Source organism: Pristiophorus japonicus, chromosome 17 (genome assembly GCF_044704955.1).
Source record: "Pristiophorus japonicus isolate sPriJap1 chromosome 17, sPriJap1.hap1, whole genome shotgun sequence".
Classification (NCBI taxonomy): Eukaryota; Metazoa; Chordata; class Chondrichthyes; family Pristiophoridae; genus Pristiophorus; species Pristiophorus japonicus.
In genome coordinates this window covers 82,205,823-82,228,136 of record NC_091993.1, presented here as the reverse complement: position 1 = coordinate 82,228,136, position 22,314 = coordinate 82,205,823, and the positions used below count along the sequence as shown (strand labels likewise).

Sequence of the window (22,314 nt, the reverse complement as noted above, 5' to 3'; positions counted from 1 at the left end):
GACCCAACCTACTCAACCTATCCTCATAAGTCAATCCCCTCATCTCCAGAATCAACCGAGTGAACCTTCCCTGAACAGCCTCCAATGCAAGTATATCCTTCCTTAAATACGGTGACCAAAACTGTACGCAGTACTCCAGGTGTGGCCTCACCAATACTCTGTACAGTTATAGCAGGACTTCTCTGTTTTTATACTCCATCCCCCTTGCAATAAAGGCCAACATTTAATTTGCCTTCCTGATTACTTTCTGTACCTGCATACTCAACTTTGTTTTTTTCATGCACAAGGACCCCCAGGTCGCTATGTACTGCAGCACTTTGCAATTTTTCTCCATTTAAATTATAATTTGCTTTTCTATTAAATTTTTCTATTAAATCTACCAAATTTTTGCCCGCTCACTCAGCCTGTCTATATCCCTTTGCAGATTTTTTGTGTCCTCCTCACAATTTTCTTTCCCACCCATCTTTATATCATCAGCAATCTTGGCTACATTACACTCGGTCCATTCATCCAAGTCATTAATATAAATTGTAAATAGTTGAGGACCCAGCACCGATCCCTGCAGCACCCCAATAGTTACTATTTGCCAACCGGAAAATGACCCATTTATCCCGACTCTCTGTTTTCAGTTAGTTAGCCAATTTTCTATCCATGCTAATATAATACCCCATGAACTTTTATCTTGTGTAGTAACCTCTTATGTGGCACCTTATCAAATGCCTTCTGGAAATCCAAATACACCACATCCACTGGTTCCCCCTTATCTACCTTCTCATTACATCCTCAAAGAACTCCAACAAATTTGTCAAACATGATTTCCCTTTCATAAAACCATGTTGACCCTGCTTGATTGAATCATACTTGTAAATCCCATCCCATGTGTCATAAAAAAGCATGAACCTTAATAACAAACACTTGCCCATGAAATTCTGTTTTCTCTTTCGTTACTTTTAAGTTCATTCTGAAAGATGTAAAACTGTAGCGTCCCAAAGGAGTTTGCATTTTGTAGAGTCAATGACGTTGGTGACACCAATGTATTTAAAATCTCAAAGTGTCTGAGCAATCCCTATTCAAGTTGGTGTAGTTAGGGAAGTGTTCGCAGTAGTAAACCATGTTGGTTTGCAATACTTTCTGGCACCGAATAAATAAATTAGCGGCTGCACTGCAAAATAAATAAAACTCTTACTCTGCTTCAGCTTATAGGCAGTATTTTTTTTAAATAAGTGAAACAAATTCCTGTATTGCCATTTCTAAATGCAGCAAATCTGCCAGTTAATATATTTGGGACAATGCTGCATGCCATGGCATTAGGGTTTGTATCTGAATACTGCTTATTCCATAATATCTCCAATACTTTAGTAATTTCAATCATCAGACAAATGATATTTATTTGTCTATTTGATCGCCTGATGTATGTATATTGTATTACAATATAACAATGTTACACATAACAATGTTACAATGTACCCTGTATTACAATTTCTTCATATAATGGGAAATAAAGTACATTTCTCTTCCATTCCCTGAAATGAGTTTTCAGAGCTTTAAGTATCCCAAAGTAATGTCATCTTTAGCAGATTGACATCTAAACAACACATCCTGTTGGTACATGAAATGGGGTAAAATATTCTGTACTGCTACAGGTTTGTGACGGAGGTCAGCGTGATTTTTTTCAGTTCTCTCGGTGCTCAGCCATTTGTTTGCTTCAGCACCAGTTTACATCAACCACAATAACTTTCCACATTCCCCCCAAGTGCCGTCACTCTACCAACACATGTTTCTTCAGCTAGAGGATAAGGTTTAGAGTCACAAGCCGTTTCGCAGCTGTCTTCAGCACCACACGGCAGGTAGGTAGAAGGGTGTGCATTTTTGCAGGAGAGGGCTTGCCCTGCTAGCTTCTTCTCTGCAGTGAGATGGGGCACTCTGCCACTCAGCAATGCCCCATCACAGAATGCACCCAGAGCAGGAGCTGCTGGCATTTCTCCAATGATAGACACAAGAGCTTTCATCTCTGAAGATTGGGAATCAAAATCATAACCTTCTGGTTGAGATCCAATCCTCAATTGTTGTTGTTTAAAAACAATGAAGCTGCCCTGTGGCCTGCCTCATTTCTAAGGCAGCTCCAATATAGTGCTCCATTTGAACTAAGGAAGCCGACTTGAAATTGACAGATATAAGTTATAAAAGTCAAAGAATCCAAATATGTTTCTTGGAAGTATCGGGATTGGGACAGTATCCTTTACCAAATGGTAAAAGCCTATATAAATGCATGGTAGGTTTTTTGTGTTGACAGTGTTGGGGAATGGAACACTTTCCAAGTTAGGACATGCAGTGCTGTAACAAGGACTCCCAAGTCAGATCATAGGAAACCCTTGAATGAGAATGACTTGCTTCCACATGGGTTCACAGATGTTTCAATGGAGGACCCGATATTTCAGTCCTGAATTCCAATTGAATTGGTTGGAAGATGCCTATGCGTGGATTTTTTTAACGTGTGGTGACCGTTGCACATCAGCCACCACGGGCTTGGCAGAGCTAGGCCTTTATCCAGTGGCAAGGGTTAACCAGGACAACTGGAGACCAACTCTGCTGCACGAACCTAGTGCGCACACATATCGCAGTGTGGGCAGGCCCGTGCTGCCCCTGGGCCTTCGGCTCTTCTGGGCCCCATACCCTCATTTGCCGTACCTCTGCTACAATCTATCGCCGCTCCTCCGCCACACCTTGTTGAGCCCCCTCATTAAGCCAACGAGATGTTAGCTGCACCATAGGCAAATAAACCCACCCACAAATAGGTCAGCCTCCTAGGTTAGCCACAAGTTGTGTTGGGTCTGTTTTGTCTTCACATGTTGCATTATGGATACAATATAGCCAGTTCCCTTTAATCTGCCCGAAACAACATACATCAGAGTATCCTTTACTGTGTGTGAAAACACTTTCATTTCCCATATCCTTCATTCTCAGTGTCAGCTGTGGCTCAGTGGGTAGCACACTCACCTGAGTCACAAGGTTGTGGGTTCAAGTCCCACTCCAGGATCTTGAGCACATAAATCTAGGCTGACACTCCAGTTGCAGTGCTGAGGGAGTGCTGCGCTGTTGGAGGTGCCGTCTTTCAGATGAGATGTTAAACCAAGGCCCCGTCTACTCTCTCAAGTGGACGTAAAAGATCCCATGGCACTATTTCGAAGAAGAGCAGGGGAGTTATCCCCAGTGTCCTGACCAATATTTATTCCTCAATCACATTACAAAAACAGATTATCTGATCATTATCACATTGCTGTTTGTGGGAGCTTGCTGTGCGCAAGTTGGCTGCCGCGTTTCCCACATTACAAAATTACTACTCTCCAAATGTACTTCATTGGCTGTAAAGTGCTTTGAGATGTCTTGTGGTTGTGAAAGGCACTATATAAATGCAAGTCGTTCTTTCTTCTTTCATTGTCTTTCCCAGGCAGAAACCCGACTTGTGATGAAGTAGTAGCTGTTTTGGGTCTAGTATCTGGGTTGGGAGAGGACATTTATTTCACATATAGGTCTGGTAGAGCGAAGACTTACATTACTAAGATGTTGTTGAGTCAGCTCTCACGACCTTAAGTTCATATACAGTACACATTATGCGTCTGAGGAAAGTATTGCAATCTTTTAACAGTTCTGTGACGATGCCAAATAAAACAGCCAAATACCAAACCCGATACATAGAGAGCATTCTTACAAGTCAACTGATATACTTTTCAGAGAACAATGTTTGAAGAAAGCTGCAAAACAGACAATAAACTGACATGTACTTGCTTTGTTCTTGCCTTTCAAACAGCGAGTGGTGATCGACAACATTCAAAAATCTACTAAAGGTCTCAGTGTTTGAGACTGATTTTGCAAGTTACATGTCCAAAACATGGAGCTCAAAACCTCACAATCTTAATGCACATAATGTGCACTGCCCACACACATTGGAACTTTCTGGTGACATTTACAAAAAGAATTCAAGGCCATCAACAAGTTCGTTGTTGATGTGAAGGAGGCTTTCTGCACATGCCCAATCCAGAAAGCTCATTTCAGACAATGTTTCGAAGGGATGCAGTAAATATTCCTCTAACCCTAGGCTGGGTGAGAAAAAATTCATGCTTGAAGCAGCAGCAAACCACAAAGAGAATTTCAAGAGTTTATTGACTTCTGGCAAGAGAAACAAGGTAACAATACAAGTATCACAGAATATGTGCGCAGAATGCATGAAGTCTAGCCACAGATGACATGGTGAAAGCATAATTTGACGTGTTTCACATGCATACCACTCCTCCCAAAGCAATTTAATAAAATACAAAGGAGCATGGAGAATGTTAGTTCCTGTTTACAACAATATTAATGACTTAAATACAAGGCTGTAACTCCAGTTCAAACAGTTCCAGCAGTTGTAACTATGGCACTCATGAAATCATCTGAATAAACTTAACTTGCCTATGGCGCACAATACATCACGCCAGCCAATACACGTTTTCTGTGTGCTGTATATTCAATCCAACAAAGGTTGCAGCTACGCGAATTAAACAGAATTAAATTGATTTCCTGTCTAGAGACAACATTACGATAACATTTGGAACACCTCTCTTATCTGCAAGAACCATCAATAGCATCATTAATATTCTGACCTGGAACCTGTGGGAACCCCTGCATGCAGCAGCTGTCATCCTCTGGAAGAAACAAACACTAATCTGAAGAGGTCAAAAATCGAGGCCACTTGTCTGTGTGTTTCCTGTGTTGATGCCAAATTAATTTTTTTTTAAAATATGGAAATGTATTGACTGATGACTTGCAGCATTCTCCTCCAATAACCTTTGAACGTACTGCTAACACAAACAAGGCTGCTGAACTACAACAAGGCATGCTGAACTATTAGGGCGCCATAAAAAAATACTTTGAATTACGTTTCCATTGTTTGAAAAAGACTAGTAGGACTTGCACAGAAATGTGTTTTAAAAATGTAACTTTTCTTCATTGGTGCTTGCAATTTGATGCAAACATCTTTGAACTAATCTTGAAATAGGTCAATTCAAAAACAAACTTCTTACTAAATGAAGACTAAGTAATTAAGAGCAAGTCTATTAGAACAAAAAAAAATGTATTTAAATGGCACTGCTTCCCTTTAAAGAGCAAAAGCTGAAGCGCGTGGTCTTGGCTTCCGAAGTGCAGATCTTGATTGAGCAGCTAGCTGCATCCAGCAGCAAAATTGCTGCTCTTCGTGAATCCTGGCAAGTTTACGATTGAGTCATAACTGAGATCCGGGGGGGGGGGAAAAGGTGCCACGAGGGTGGATCTTAGCACAATATGGGCCCAAGTTTCGGGCCGCGCCTAGAACGGCGCAGCCCCGACCTGGACGTCCGTTTTTCGCGCCACAAAGTGCGCCTAAAAAATACTTACAGATTCTCCAGCTCCCTGCTGGTCCTCTTGAGTCAGGCGCGGCGCAGCACGAGCTGTAGGGGGTGGAGCTAGGTCCCTGCGCTGAAAACAGTGCCGGGACCTCTGCACATGCGCGCTACAATGGGCTCGCATGTGCAGTAGCTCCAGGCGCCCAAAACTGTGTGGGAGGGGCCCGAAGCACGCAGCCCCTAGCCCTGGCCGAATGGCCTCACTGGGGCTCCGTGCATAAGGCTGCCTCCCACGCCCAGATCCTGCTTTCTCCCGACCCGACTCGACTCCCGCTTCCCCGCCCTTACCCCCCCGCCCGCCCCCTCACCGGACCTGACCGGACCCGACCCGTGCTGCCCCCCCCCCCCAACCACCCGACCTGACCTCCCTCTCCCTCCCTCCCCCCCCGACCCGACCTCCCTCCCACCACCACCCCCCCGACCCGACCTCCCGACCCCCCCCCCCACCCACCCAGACCGGACCCGACCCGGTCCAACCCGACCCGCGCTCGCCCCCCCCCCCCCACCCGACCTGACCTCCCTCTCCCTCCCTCCGACCCGAACTGAACCGACCTCCCTCCGCCCCCCCGACCCGACCCGCGCTCCCCCCGACCCGACCCAAAGCCACCTACCTGTAAATCTGGTGCTGGGGATGGGCCCTGCCCGAAGTCTTGGGCCCGGCCGGGCCCGGCCTGTTCAGCCTCCCCCGCCCATCCCTTCTCCTTCCCCCCCTCCTTCTCCTTCCTCCCCCTTCTCCTCTCCCCCCCTCTCCTCTCCTCTCCCCCCCTCCCCCTTCCCTCTCCCCCTCCCTCCCTCCCCATCCCTCCCCCTTCCCCCTCTCTCTCCCTCTACCCCCCTCCTCGCTGTCAGAAACACAGACACTGACAGACGGAGAGTGAGAGACACAGACAGACAGACAGACAGACAGAGAGATAGAGACACTGACAGAGACACACTGGGTTGGGGGGGGGGGGCATCCCAGCACGCTGTTGGAGGGCTCCCAGTGCTGCAGTCGGTAAGTAGAAAATGTTTTATTTATTGATTTTTTAAAAAAAAATTATTTCTTATTAATTTTTTTTGATTGATTTATTGGTTGATTTATTGATGTTTTTATAATTTATTATTGATGATGGCTCTTTATTTGTAAAACTGAAGTGTTTAATGTTTGTAAACTTCCCTTTAAACCGCCCCCCATTCTCTACGCCTGATTTTCTAAAGTGTAGACAAGGTTTTTTCGAGCGTACAAAAATCTTCACTTACTCCATTCTAAGTTAGCTCGGAGTAAGTTTTCACTGCTGAAACTTTGAAAACAGGCGTAAGTGGCCGGACACGCCCCCTTTTGGAAAAAAAAATTCTGTTCCAAAGTGAAACTGTTCTAACTGACTAGAACTGGAGCAAACTAAATGCCGAGAATTTGAATTTCTAAGATACTCCATTCTACACCAGTTGCTCCAAAAAAATCAGGAGCAACTGAGGCCGAAACTTGGGCCCACAAATAGCAGCTTAAATCACTTTCATTAGTAAAGAGCATTCAGTACTTCAGAGTCTGGTTTTGAAGCTCGGGAACTTTATACATTTGCAGCAACAACCACACGGCTAGCATTCATTTGGCCACCTTTCTGAAGTTTAATCAAAATAGCAATCGTTGGTTAGTCATTTTGTGGCCTTTCAAACCTTTCCATTTATTTGCTCAGATGGGGAGTTCCATGCACCTGGCTGCACAAATGTTTTGATTTCCCTGTAAATGGCACGCGAGCTTCCCCCGCCGCCCCCACCCCCGATTATGACTGTGCGTCAGTCTAGAAATGAAGAGCACAGGAGACAGAAGCAAGATCAACAACAACAACTTGTATTTATATAGTGCCTTTAACGTAGTAAAACGTCCTAAGGTGCTTCATAGGAACGTTATCGAACAAAGAAGTTTAAAAAAACAAGCTTGATTAAAAATAACATCAAATTCAAGAAAATTAATCAGCCGGAATAACGAATAAAAACAGAAATTTACAGCGCAGAAGGAGGCCATTTCGGCCCATCGTGTCCGTGCCGGCCGACAAAGTGCCGCACGGACCTCGGTCAGCAGCCCTGAAGGTTACATATAAACCTATGAACAATGAACAATGGCAGAAAGGTAAAGAGCACCCAAGCCCAACCAGTCCGCCCCATACAACTGTGACATCCCTTACACCGCAACATTCTACACTCCACCCCAACCGGAGCCATGTGATCTCCTGGGAGAAGCAAAAACCAGATAAAAACCCAGGCCAATTGGGGGAAAAAAATCTGGGAAAATTCCTCTCAGACCCATCCAGGCGATTGAAACTAGTCCAGGAGATTACCTTGGCCGTATTCGATTCCCTGCAGTACTTACCATCGTACCCGTGTCAGCCAACAAGAGGTTATCCAGTCTAATCCCACTTACCAGTTCTAGGCCCGTAACCCTGCAGATTACGGCACGTTAAGTGCCCATCCAAGCACCTTTTAAATGTGGTGAGGCTTTCTGCATCTACCACCCTTCTAGGCAGTGAGTTCCAGACCCCCCACAACCCTCTGCGTGAAGAAGCCACCTCTGAACTTTCCACCAACCACCTTAAAACTATGCCCCCTCATAATTGACCCCTCCACCAATGGAAATAGGCCCTTGCTATCCACTATATCCAAGCCCCTCAAAATTTTGTACACCTCAATGAGGTCTCCTCTCAACCTCCTCTGTTCCAATGAGAACAAACCCAGCCTATCCAATCTGTCCTCATAGCTAAGATTCTCCATTCTAGGCAGCATCCTAGTAAATCTCTCTGCACCCTCTCTAGTGCAATCATGTCCTTCCTGTAATATGGCGATCAGTACCCCGCTGTGGCCAAACCAGAGTATTATATAATTTAAGCATAACCTCCCTGCTCTTGTATTCTATGCCTCGGCCAAAAAAGGCAAGCATTCCGTATGCCTTCTTAACCCCCTTATTCACCTGGCCTGCTACTTTCAGGGATCTGTGGACGAGCACTCCAAGGTCCCTTTATTCATCTACATTATTAAGTGCTCTACCGCTTAATGTGTATACCCTTTCCTTATTAGCCCTCCCAAAGTGCATTACCTCACACTTCTCCAAATTAAATTCTATTTGCCACTGCTCTGCCCACCTGACCAGTAGATTGATATCCTCCTGCAGTCCATGACTTTTCTCTTCATTATCAACCACACAGCTAATTTTAGTGCCATCTGCAACTTCTTAATCCCTATATTCAAATCTAAACCGTTGATATATACCACAAAAAACAAGGGACCCAGTACTGAGCCCCACAGTACCTCACTGGAAACATCCATCCAGTCACAAAAACATCCATCAATCATTACCCTTTGCTTCCTACCTCCAAGACAATTTTGGATCCAACTTGCCACTTTGCCCTGGATCCCATGGGCTTTAGCCTTCGTGATCAGTCTACCATGTGGGACCTTATCAAAAGCTTTGCTAAAGTCCATATACACTACATCGTATGCACTACCCTCATCGACCCTCTTGGTTACCTCCTCAAAAAATTCAATCAGGTTAGTCAGACACGATCTTCCCTTAACCAATCCGTGCTAACTGTCCCTAATTAATCCTTGCCTTTCCAAATGTAGATTTATCCTGTCTTTCAAGATTTTTTCCAATAATTTTCCCACCACTGAGGTTAGGCTGACAGGCCTGTAATTACTCGGCCTAACCCTTTCTCCCTTCTTAATCAAGGGTACCACATTAGCAGTCCTCCAGTCCTCCGGCACCATGCACAAATCCAAAGAGGACTAGAAAAAGATTGGTCAAGGCCTCTGCTATTTCCTCTTTTACTTCGCTCAAAAGCCTGGGATGCATTTCATCTGGGCCTGGGAGCTTATCTACTTTCAAAGCTGCTAAACCCCTTAATACCTCCTCTCTCACTATGTTTATTTCATCCAGAATTTCACACTCCTCCTTGATAGCAGTATCTGCATTGCCCCTTTCCTTTGTGAAAACAGATGCAAAATATTCATTAAGAATCATACCAACATCTTCTGCCTCCACATAAAGATTACTCTCATGGTCTCAAATAGGCCCTACCCTTTCTTTAGTTACCCTCTTGCTCTTAATATATTTATAGAACATCAAAGGGTTTTCCTTAATTTTACTAGCAAAAAATTTTTCATGCTCTCTCTTAGCAGTCCTAATATCCTTTTTAATTCTACCTCTTAACTTTCTATATTCCTCCAAAGATTCTATAGTATTTAGCCGTTGATATATGACATAAACTTCCTTTTTTTTCTTTATCCTCCCCTGTAAGTCCCTAGACATCCAGGGGCTCTAGAATTGTTAGTACCACCTTTTTCTTTAAGGGCACATGTTTGGCCTGAGCCCTCCGGATCTCCTCCTTGAATGCCTTCGACTGTTCCAACACTGATTTACCCACAAGTAGCTGTTTCCAGTCCCCCATGGCCAAATCACTCTTCAACTTAGCAAAGTTAGCTTTTCCCCAATTTGGGACTTTTATTCCAGGTCTATCCTTGTCCTTATCCATAACCAACTTGAAGCTGACTGAATTATGGTTACTGACACCCAAGTGCTCTTTCACTAATACCCCTTCAACCTGCCCAGCTTCATTCCCCAAAACAAAATGCAAAACCGCCCCCTCTCGTGTTGGGCTTATTACATACTGTCTAAAAAAGTTCTCTGGAATGCATTTTAAGAATTCTGCACCCTCTATACCCTTCACACTATACTTGTCCCAATCAATATTAGGATATTCCTTGGGTCCAGCTGGTGGGAAGCAGTCCTTTCGGCCCAGGATTGCAGCAGGTCCAGCCGGGGGGGGGGAGGGGGGGGTTGCAGTGGCCGGGGGGGTTCGGTGGGCACGGGTCCAGTGGGGGGCGGGAGGTCCTTTTTGGCCCTTTCGGCCGCGGTGGGATAGCAGGGGGAACGGTTAAAATCCCCTATTATTACTCCCCTATGGTTTTTGGATTTCACAGCAATTTGCCTACATATATTTGCTCCTCTATCTTCCTCCCACTGTTTGGGGGTCTATAATACATGCCCAGCAGTGTGATCGCCCCTTTTTTATTTTTCAATTTGACCCATATGGCCTCATTTGATGATCCCTCTAACATATCATCCCTCCTCACCGCTATAATAGTTTCATTAATCAATACTGCACCCCCTGCTTTTTACCCCCCTCTCTGTCTTGTCTAAAAATTCTGTAACCAGGAATATTGATCTGCCAAACCTGCCTCTCTTTCAGCCATGTGTCTGTAATGGCTATAATGTCATACTCCCAAGTGTCTACCTGTGCTCTTAGCTCATCCGTCTTATTCGCTATACTCCTTGCATTAAAGTATATACCATTCAGCACAGGAAGACCTCCTTGATTACTACTTACTAACCCTCGTTTCCTCTGTCTTACAGATTTGCTTTCTAAATTCTTGCTATCCACTTTCTGCTTTACTTCCTTCCCTATTGTTCCCCTTCAGCGGTCTGGAGGTCTGTGCAGGCACTCAGCGGCTTTTAAATGGGAAAAACTGTGCATGCGCTGCAATTAGAATGGGCCGTGCAGCCCGCTAAAGGGGCCATGCATCCAAAAACAAATGAGCAGGAACATTGGTAATAGCCTTATGGTGTGCTGAGTTAAACATTAATATTGATTTAGTACTGTAATATCCTCGAGAAACTCTACTCAAACAAATTGGAACGCAGGAGTTAAACATTAATATTGAGTTTGTAATATCCTAGAAAGACTCTACATAAACAAGTTGGAAAGCAAAGGAACTCACAACCACAGACATAATGGCCCCTATTTTCCACTTGCTGGATTTTTGGCACCTGCGCATGTTAACATATGATTTTCTTTGTGTACATTTGCACAAGGAAAAAAAAATTGGGACTTTTGCCAAAGAAATATTTGAATTTGGCACAGCGCTCTCCGAAGTTAGTCTGGGGGCGTGGAGTTTCAAGTCTGCGCTAAAAACTCTCTGGGCATGTGCGAAAAGCTGAAGATGCCAGGGCAACCAGAGACGCTGAAGCTCGCTCCCCCGAAAGGACAGCTAGCCCATCGCTGCCGAAAGGCCCACAAAGGACCTCTCCCTCCGGCTGGACCCGCGGCCACCGCACCCCTCCGGGTGGATCTGCTGTCACCGCTCCCCGCCACCCCCCCCTCACCCCCACGGCTGGACCCACTGCAATCCCTGGCTGAATCCCGAACTTCAACTCACAGGAGGAGCGGGACTGAGTGGGGTGGCCATTCGGCCCGGGATTGCAGAGGGTCCAGCCAGTGGGGAGCAGTCTTTTCGGCCTGGAAATCTTCCCTTGCTCCAAAAAGAGTTCCCTGTGGAAAAAAAAGGCATTTTATCATGTATTCTTAATGTCTCGCTCCTGTCCTCTTGTGTCATGCGCTGATTCCTTAAGTTAACATATGGGGGTTTTTTTTGCAGGGCTTTTGGGCAGTGTGTGCCGTGCTGAAAAAAAATCATGGACAGTCAAGATCGATTAAGTCCAGAAAAATGGCAACCGATCCCGTTTTGACTCGTGTCTGCGGCAAAAAATTTTAAACTGCCGCATATGGTTGGTGCCGGCGTCCAAACGTTGCCGAAAGTCGGAAAGTGAGGGTTTCACACCAAAAAACATTTGGACGCCAAATAACGGCGCACAATCGTGACGAAAATAGGGGCCAATAAAGCTGCTGATCCTATTCAGATGTGTCATTGCTTTACAGATTTTCAACTAAATCCCCATGAACCAATTTAAAGTTGCAGGGTGTAAAAAGGGGAACTTTGTTTTGATTCCTTACATTCACAGTCAAGCAGATTTTTTTTTAATAAAGAGTGACTATGGTTTGCTACAATCTAGTATTGCATCATCATGTTTGCTCTTCACCTTTTCACCCAGTTCTCATTGCAATTACTAAGCAAAGTCAACCGAAATCTCAGTACATAAGTTCTTTTCTCATTTGTTAGTGAACTGGATAGCTCGCTTGAAGCGAATTTAAAAAGTTCCCATCTGCAGTTGAGCTGAATCAGCAAATTCTATTTGTGATCCTTTCCTGTTCTGTGCTTCCATCACTTCTGCTGCCTTTTCCGTTTTAAACCAACACAGCAGTTTGCAATATCGTAGATGACTGAACTGCTAATCAGTCAGCTGTAACACTCCACCGGCCTTGCTGACTGGGATGAGTGGATGTTGCTAGAACATTAAACGCACAAGTCTTGGGCTGGGAGGAAAGGGCTCTGGATTGGATCAACAGCCCAGTCAGCTGTGATTTTTAAAATTACTGCGCTGGTATAAAATGGCACAGGCAGCAGAAGTAACAGGTACGGTTGATTCGAGGAATAGTTGGGTAAGTTTTGCTGACAAATGATCTATCGATCAATAACAAAAGCACAGAAAAACTGTTTTTAGCTTAAGGAGTAATTTTGCATCAGTGAATATAGAAAGTAGTCTCCCATAAATATTAGAGTCATTTGTCATTCTTTCAATTAAGATTATTGAACTTTGCACAGTAAAACTACAGCAACATTGTATACAGTTCGACAAAAGATTAAGCTAATTACATTAAAGTCATAATTATACTATTATATTATAAATGTCGTAAATAAATGGGGGCTTCGGCAGTACACAGTTAACTTTATTTCTCTCTCCACAGATGCTGCCTGACCTGCTGAGATTTCCAGCATTTTCTGTTTTTATTTCAGATTCCAGCACCCGCAGTTTTTTGTTTTTGTACACTGGGAACCTGGATCATTATCCAACCCAGACTGATGGAATACAAGTCTCCTCTCTCTCTCAAAAAATACTTGTGTTTGTGCCATGCAATTCCAAATTTTCAGGTTTGTACGCTAGTTATTTTATTGGGTCGATGTCACTTATTACTCCCATAAGTGAATCTCATATCCCATCGAACCATTTTTCCTGTCCAATATCTAAGTAAACGTTAGCAAGACCTGGGGATCACAACAGAGAACCCTTTCTCGGTATGCTGGGTTACTGGATTAGGTCAGGTGATTCTCTTCTCTTTGAAAGCAGATTGGCAATACTCTTACCAAATCAAGATGCAGGCTTTGGGCCAATAAATTGCTTTATTTCTACAAGACAAATGAAATAACATTAAAAAATAGTGAAACAATAAGTGTGAATTATGTACACTTCTATACCTTCCTCAATACATAGAATAAAGATGCCACTCACTTTATCTGTAAGCATAGACTGAAATATACTCACTTCATACCCTGTAGAACAGGCTGCTGTTTGAAATCTAGCTCAGCTATCCTGTTGGCTTGCCCTTACAATGCAAAAACTTAGGCCATTGGCCAATGTTCCCAGTAAGCTGTGTTTTGTGCTGCGCGGACTGTTTCTTTTAATGTGTGGTCCCTTTAAATTTCCGGGCCTGTGCAGTATTTACAATGGAGAAGCCGGTGAGCAGCCTGCGCGAGACTTTTCCCATGAGTTTAGAGGGAACATTGCTGTTGGCTGTGTAGTGTCCTTACACCTTACTATAGAATCATACGAGGCATGTACTGCAGACAAGGTCACTGCATGACCTGAACCTTTATTCCCAGGACCAAGAAGTGCTGACCCTGCGTGGGACTTCCCTTTATACACTTGGATGACCAGGTGAGGAGTGTCTCCCACAAGTTCACCCCCTGTGGTCAAGTGTGCATTACTCAGGTGCATACAGTGTACAGTGTTGTTCATAAAGGTTACAGTTATGTGAAGGTTACAAACAAGACATCACCTCCCCCCAACGTCTTTGGGTCAAAGATTGAGTCTTTCAGGCGGTCGACGCTCTCTCGTGGAGCGCCGCAGTTGGGGCTCTGGTGGCTGAGCCTTGGCATGCGTCTCTGTCGCCTGAGGTGATTCTGCCTGTCCGGGCTGGCCGCAGGGACTGTGCATGCTGGTGAATGTCCTTGTTGCTCGTTCACTGGCAGTGGTGTGGGTGACATCTCATGATCTTCCTCAGGTTCCTCAGTGTCCATGCTCAACCTTTTCTTTACTTGGTCCAGATGTTTGCGGTATATCTGCCCATTGTTAAGTCTGACTACTATGACCCTATTCCCCTCTTTGCCAATTACAGTACCCTCAAGCCACTTGGGTCCCAAAGCACGATTGAGAACAAATATAGGGCATCACTTTCTATGCATCTCCCCACTGAGTTGCGATCATGGCACTCGATTTGGGACTGGCGCTTGCCCTCAACAATGTCTGACAGGTCTGGATGAATGAGGGACAGCCGCGTTTTAAGCGTGCGTTTCATGAGTAGTTCCGCGGGCGGGACTCCCGTGAGTGAATGCGGGCGGGACCTATAGGCCAGCAGGAGGCGCAATAGGCGGTACTGAAGGGAGGGTCCTTGAATCCGGAGCATGCCCTGTTTTATGATTTGAACCGCACGTTCCATCTGGCCATTGGAAGCCGGCTTGAACGATGCTGTCCTGACGTGTTTGATACCATTACCTGACATAAACTCCTGGAATTCATAGCTAGTGAAACACGGGCCATTATCGCTAACCAGGATGTCCGGCAAGCCGTCGGTCGCAAAGACCGTACACAGACTTTCCACGGTGGATGTCGTGCACAAATTCAATATGATGCACTCGATCCATTTCGAGTATGCATCGACAACAATCAGGAACATTTTTCTCATGAACGGGCCCGCGTAGTCTACGTGAATACGTTATCATGGCCTGGTGGGCCAGGGCCATGGGCTGAGTGGGGCCTCCCTGGGGGCATTTCCCAGCTGAGAACACATCGTGCACCTGCGAACCCAGTGTTCCAGGTCTGAGTCAATTCCCAGCCATCATATATGTGACCGGGCAATGGCCTTCATTAGCACGATGCTTGAGTGCTTGCTGTGGAGTTCCCTGATGAATGCTTCCCTTCCTTTCTGGGGCATGACTACCCAGCTGCCCCATAGCAGGCAGTCGGCTTGGATGGAGAGCTCATCCATCCGTCTGTGAAACGGTCTGACCTCCTCAGGGCATGCTCCGTGTACGGGCGCCCAATCCCCAGTCAGGACACATTTCTTTATCAGGGATAGGAGGGGATCTCTGTTGGTCCAGATTTTGATCTGGCGGGCTGTGATGGGGGAGCCTGCAGTGTTGAAAGCCTCAATGGCCATGACCATCTCCGCGCTTTGTTCCGACGCCCCCTCGGTGGTCGCCAGTGGGAGCCTGCTGAGCGCGTCAGCGCAATTTTCAGTGCCTGGCCGGTGCCGTATGATGTAGTCATACGCAGCCAGCGTGAGGGCCCACCGCTGTATGCGAGCTGACGCATTGGCATTGACAGCCTTGCTGTCGGACAACAGGGATGTTAACGGCTTGTGGTCTGTTTCTAACTCGAACCTTCTGCCGAAAAGGTACCGGTGCATCTTTTTCACCCCGTAGAAACATGCGAGTGCTTCCTTTTCAACCATCCCATATCCCTGTTCTGCCTGGGAGAGCGACCTGGAGGCATAAGCCACATGTTGGAGTTGGCCCTCATCATTACTCTGCTGCAACACGCACCCAATCCCATAGGATGATGCATCACACGTTAAAACCAGTTTCTTACAGGGGTTGTACAAGGTCAACAGCTTGTTAGAACAAAGCAGATTCCGCGCCCGATTGAAAGCCCGTTCTTGACAGTCCCCCCAAAAACCATTCACAACCCTTACGCAGGAGCACGTGCAGCGGCTCCAACAATGTGCTTAAGTTCGGCAGAAAGTTCCCGAAGTCGTTCAATAGTCCCAGAAATGACCGCAACTCCGATGTGTTGCCGGGCCTGGGCGCACGACGGATCGCCTCCGTTTTGGATTCGGTAGGCCGGATCCCATCTGCGGCAACCCTCCTGCCCAAAAACTCGACCTCTGGAGCCAAAAACACACACTTGGACTTCTTTAGTCGCAAGCCTACCCGGTCCAGTCGGCGTAGCACCTCCTCCAGGTTGTGGAGGTGTTCCTCGGTGTCTCGACCCGTGATAAGGATGTCATCTTGGAATACAATTGTTCCAGGGATGAATTTAAGCAAGCTTTCCATGTTCCTCTGGAAGATAGCGGCTGCTGAACGAATGCCAAACAGACACTTGTAAACGAATAGCCCCTTGTGCGTTGTGATGGTGGTCAGAAGCTTGGATTCTTCAGCCAGTTCCTGAGTCATGTAGGCTGAAGTGAGGTCCAACTTGGTGAACAGCTTGCCACCTGCCAGCATGGCAAAAAGATCCTCCGCTCTCGGAAGCGGGTATTGGTCCTGTGGTGACACTCGGTTGATGGTGGCCTTGTAGTCGCCACAAATCCTGACAGAGCCATCCGCTTTAAGGACAGGAACGATGGGGCTTGCCCAGTCACTGAATTCAACAGGCGAAATTATGCCCTCTCTTAGCAGCCTGTCCAACTCACTCTCAATTCTCTCACGCATCACATACGGCACGGCTCTGACTTTGTGGTGCACTGGTCTGGCATCCGAGGTGATGCGTATCACTACTTTAGTGCCCTTAAAGGTCCCGACACCTGGTTGAAAAAGTGGCTCGAATTTCTGTAGGACCTGTGAGCATGAACTTCGCTCCACAGATGAAATGGCGTGCACATCCCCCCCATTTCCAGTTCATCTCAGCTAGCCAGCTCCTCACCAAGAGCGCGGGACCATTCCCCGGGACAATCCAGAGTGGCAGCCGGTTCTCCGATCCATTGTGGTGACCACCAAGTTTGCACTGCCTAGTACTGGGATGATCTCTCTGGTGTACGTCCGTAGCTGCATGTCAATGCGTTCCAGTTTGGGCCTGTTAGCTTTGAGCGGCCATAGTTTTTCAAATTGTTGGGCACTCATAAGTGACTGGCTGGCTCCTGTGTCCAGCTCCATACATACCGGGATGCCATTTAATAGAACTTTCATCATCATAGGTGGCGTTTTGGTGTACGAGCTGTGGACTTCTGCCACATGAACCCGCTGCACTTCAGCGTCCATAGCTTTGCCCAAGCATCACCTGCCTTGCAGACCCCTCGTCTGGTTCGTCCACCTCGTAAACTAGCCTCGTTGCGGGCTTTCTGCACATTCTGGCCAGATGTCCACTGAAGTTACAGTTTCTACAGATAAACTGTTGAAACCTACAGGTTTTCGTAGCATGTCTGCCACCACACCTCCAGCACGAGCTGAGATTGTTGTGATCAAAGGAACTGTTAACAGGCATTCCTCTCTGATTGTCTCTTTGATTACTCCTGAGCACCCTGTTGCTGAGTGTCAATGGTCCCATCCCGGGACACATTGTCCCTTGTGATGGCGTGAATTGCCGATCCCCCTGCAATTGTCTCTGTTGCTGGCCCACCCTAGAGCCTGTTGCTGCCTGGGTGGTGTTGAATTGCTCTTGTCTGCCTGCGGGGTTCTGTGTCTCGTTTACAATGTTAACTCCCTGGTCCATCGCCACGTTGGAACCAGGGTTGCGCGCGTAAATTATCTTGGTCTCCTCTTCCCCTGCCATGAAGGTCTGAGCTATCAGCGTTGCCCTTTCCAAAGTCAAGTCCTTGGTCTCAATAAGCTTCCTGAAAATCCCGACATAACCAATGCCCTCAATGAAGAAATCCCTTAACATCTCCCCCCTGCAGGCGTCTGTGAACTTACAGAGGCTGGCCAAACGTCGAAGGTCCGCAACGAAGTCCGATATGCTTTGTCCCTTCCGACGCCGGTGTGTATAGAACCAGTGCCGAGCCATGCGTATACTGCTCGCCGGTTTGAGGTGCTCACCAATCAGGGTGCTGAGCTCTTCAAAGGACTTGTCTGCCGGCTTCTCGGGTGCGAGCAGGTCTTTCATCAGCACATACGTCTTGGATCCACAGCTGGTCAGTAGATGCGCCCTCCGTTTGCCAACCGTTTCCTCTCCCAGCCAGTCCTTCATGACAAAGCTCTGCTGGAGCCCCTCAATGAAATCGTCCCAGTCCTCACCAACACAGTACCATTCCTCTGTGCTACCGGTGGCCATCCTCGTGGGTCATTGATTCCCGTTTCTCGTCGCCAAATGTAGTGTCCTTACACCTTACTATAGAATCACATGAGGCAAACAAGGTCACTGCGTGACCTGAACCTTTATTCCCAAGACCAAGAAGTGCTGACCCTGCATGGAACCTCCCTTTATATACCTGGATGACCAGGTGAGGAGTGTCTCCCACAAGTTCACCCCCTGTGGTCAAGGTGTGCATTATTCAGGTGTATACAGTGTACAGTGTTGTTACATAAAGGTTACAGTTATGTGAAGGTTACAAACATGACAGGCTGTTTGCGGCAACACTCACTGACCACTGGTCGAGATTGGCTCCAAACACCAGGAGGTCTCTCGCCCTCATGCTGTCTGTCAACAAGGACTCCAGCCTATTGATTATCCAGTCCTCTTCTCAAAGGTCACAGCCAGAGCTGTCAATCAAAGCCACCACCCCAGGCCGGGAACTCTCCTATAATCTGTGTCTAGGTGCCATGGAATTAACCCCACTACATCCTGACCAAAAGCAGTAGATGACTGCACCCCGAATAATTATGCAAAAGCAAATTACTGCGGATGCTGAAAATCTGAAATAAAAACAGAAGATGCTGGAAATACTCAGCAGGTCAGGCAGCATCAGTGGAGAGAGAAACAGAATTAATGTTTCAGGTCGATAACCTTTCAATGTGAAAAAATTTGGCTGTTCTGACGGATGCTGCCTGACCCACCGAGTATTTCCAGCATTTTCTGTTTTTTGTTCTCTCATAATTATATTAGTTCAAGCAACCATTTGTCATTATTAACATCAGGCAGACTTTGACAATGGCACGAGTTGCCTTTCATTGAATGTGGCCAAAGGACACACTGAAGCTTCCATTGTCTTTAGCCTCATCAATTAGCATCTTGCGGCCGGGGAACTAAACTAATCGATTTACCTTTGAGAAATACCCTGTGTTTTAACTCCTTACATGCTATTTCTAGTTAAAAAATCAGCAGACACAAAGAATGTTAATCTCACAAGAGAAAAATTGGTTCAAAACACTCATTAATCATCACAGGTAATCAAACAATGATGCAAAATAGTTATTCATATTTAATCTTTGCATTCTGTCAGTGATAAAATAAATGTATTTTTTGTATAGTTGTCCCTTTAAATCCAATTCCAATATATGGGTGGGAGTTAACGCCAGCAGTTGATAAAATACATGTCTCCAGCCTAAATTGATACAAATGTTACAAGGTCTTGTTAATTTGTCAACAAGGTTACAGACTTGGGAATTACATCACATAATTCAAACATAAACAGGCTATGTGATTGGTTCAGTTATGTATATGATTAACTGCTCCTTTATAAATTGAATTGTCAGGTACTGAAATCTAAGGATCCCTGCCAACAGTTTCAGAGATATTTCAAAATAGTTGAATTGTTCGAATCAGAGAGAATCAGCTTTTAACTTCATGTTTTGGGCGAGACCAGTGCAGCTCCCACAGCAGAGAAAGATAGGAATAGAATCACCGTATAGATAAAATGTTAATTCAGAATAATAATAATTTAGTATAGAGATTGTAAACATTTATTTTCTTTTTGAGAAACCAGACAGTATAATTTTTGCTGTGAATACAAATGTGTCATATTACAGTTTATCTACTCTGAAATAATTCTGTAAAGTCCAAAAACAGGTCTGAAGTTTTGTTGCTCTGCTACTTTTCGTGTATGGGAGAAAGATCCTGTGGAGCCTAAAGTAATGAAAGAAAGGATTTTCTGTTCTTTATCCTGGGCACATTACATAAGAACATAAAAAATAGGAGCAGGAGTAGACCATTTGGCCCCTCGAGCCTGCTCCGCCATTTAATAAGATCATGGCTGATCTGATCATGGACTCGGCTCCACTTCCCTGCCCGCTCCAAATAACCCTTTACTCCCTTATCACTCAAAAATCTGTCTATATTTGCCTTAAATATATTCAATGACCCAGCCTCCACGGCTCTCTGGAGCAGAGAATTCCACAGATTTACAACCCTTCGAGAGAAGAAATTCCTCCTCATCTCAGTTTTAAATGGGCGGCCCCTTACTCCCTTAGTTAGCCGCGGATGGTTATCCCTTCTCTTACAGTCTTTCCTTCTCATTGGAATATATTTTTGTTGAGTTATGAAATATCTCCTTAAATGTCTGCCATTGCTCATCAACCGTCCCACTTTAATCTATTTTCCCAGTCCACTTTAGCCAACTCTGCCTTCATAACTTTGTAATCTCCTTTATTTAAGCTTAGGACCTGGTTTGAGATCCAACTTTCTCACCCTCCAACTAAATTTGAAATTCAACCATGTTATGGTCACTCATTCCTAGAGGATCCTTTGCTAGGAGATCATTTATTAATCCTGTCTCATTACACAGTACCAGATCCTTGGTTGGTTCTGCACCGTACTGCTCAAGGAAACTATCCCGGATACACTCTATGAACTCTTCCTCGAGGCTACCCTGGCCAATTTGATTTGTCCAATCAATATGAAGGTTAAACTCGCCCATGATTACTGCCGTTCCTTTATTACAAGCCTCCATTATTTCTTAATTTATACTCCGTCCAACAGTGTAGCTACTGTTAAGGGGCCTATAGACAACCCCCACCAGTGACTTTTTCCCCTTATTATTCCTTATCCACCCAAACTGATTCAACATCTTGATCTTTTGAGCCAATATCGTTTCTCATTAACGCACTGATCTCATCCTTTATTAACAGTGCTATCCTACCTCCTTTTCCTTTCTGTCTGTCCTTCTGAATTGTCAAATACCCTGAATATTTAGTACCCAGCCTCTAATAGCTATCAGATCATTCCTATTTGTATCTATATGTGCCATCAATTCTTCTATTTTGTTACGAACGCTGCATGCATTCAGATAAAGAGCTTTTAAATTTGTTTTTTTCCTGCTTTGGCCCCACTTTCTGATTCACTTTTATGTTTATACATTCTGTCCCTTCCTGTCACGTTCTGGTTTTCATTTTCCCCCCCGTGCTACCCTGCTCTATTGCCTTCTCCTTATTCTTTGACTTTTTACATTTTCGCTCACCTGAACCCTCCTTCCCATTAATTAGTTTAAAGCCCTCTCTGCAGCCCGAGTTATTTGATTCGCCAGAACCCTAGTCCCAGCACGGTCTAAGTGGAGTTCGTCTGAATGGAACAGCTCCCTCTTACCCCAGTACTAGTGCCAGTGTCCCACGAATCACAAACCCATTACTCCCACACCAGTCTTTGAGCCACGTGTTTAACTCTCTGATCTTATTTACCCTATGCAAATTTGCTCATGGCTCAGGTAGTAATCCAGAGATTATTACCTTTTTAATTTGGTCCCTAGCTGCTCATACTCCCTCAGTAGAACCTCATTGTTTGTCCTACCTATGTCATTGGTACCTATGTGGACCACGGCAACTGAATCTTCCCCCTCCCACTCCAAGGGCTCAATTTTGGCCCATGCCGTTTTCGGCGCACTCGTTTTCTCCGTTGCCAAGTGCACCGAAAAATCTCGTCCCACTTTGGCTGCTGTCGTCGCGCAGCGTGGCCAGTCGAGTCGGGGGTGGAGCCAGCGTCCTATGCTGAAAGCAGTGCTGGGACATCTACACATGCTCATTGTAGTCAGGTCGCAATGTCCGCGCATGCGCAGCAGTGCCGAAATTTGGCAATTGGCCCAGCCTCTCGCTCTCTCCCTACAGATGCCGCGTTCACTCACTCTCCTCCTCCCTGCCCCCCCACCCCGTTCATTTGCAGCCCAGCCTCTCTCTCTCTCTCTCTCTCTCCCGTGGAATACAGATGCCGCGTTGAATCCCATTGCCAGTCACTCCTGCCCCTAGCCCAGGCCGAGTGGCCTCCCGCAAGGGCCAGCCCGTTGCCTTCCCGGGCCGAGTTTTAAGATGAAGGTAGGACTTACTTCAATTTTTTATTTATTATTTAATTCTTAGAACCTTTTTGTTTGCAAGGTTTGGTGGTTTGTAAGGCTTG

The 22,314-nt window shown here is 45.7% G+C and overlaps 1 protein-coding gene across 3 annotated transcripts in view; it reads right to left on the bottom strand.

The window, feature by feature from the left end:
- The window catches only part of def6a (DEF6 guanine nucleotide exchange factor a), a 182,749-nt gene that overhangs the window by 82,458 nt on the left and 77,977 nt on the right, over window positions 1-22,314 (bottom strand). Inside the window, exon 1 of one of the 3 annotated variants that reach the window (XM_070858898.1) lies at window positions 4,641-4,682. The exons of the other annotated variants lie outside the window; for them this stretch is intronic. Within the exon in view, the coding sequence (XP_070714999.1) occupies window positions 4,641-4,679 (39 nt within the window). The 5' untranslated portion in view covers window positions 4,680-4,682. Of the gene's footprint in view, window positions 1-4,640; window positions 4,683-22,314 lie in introns of those variants that run through there. 3 annotated transcript variants of the gene reach the window in all.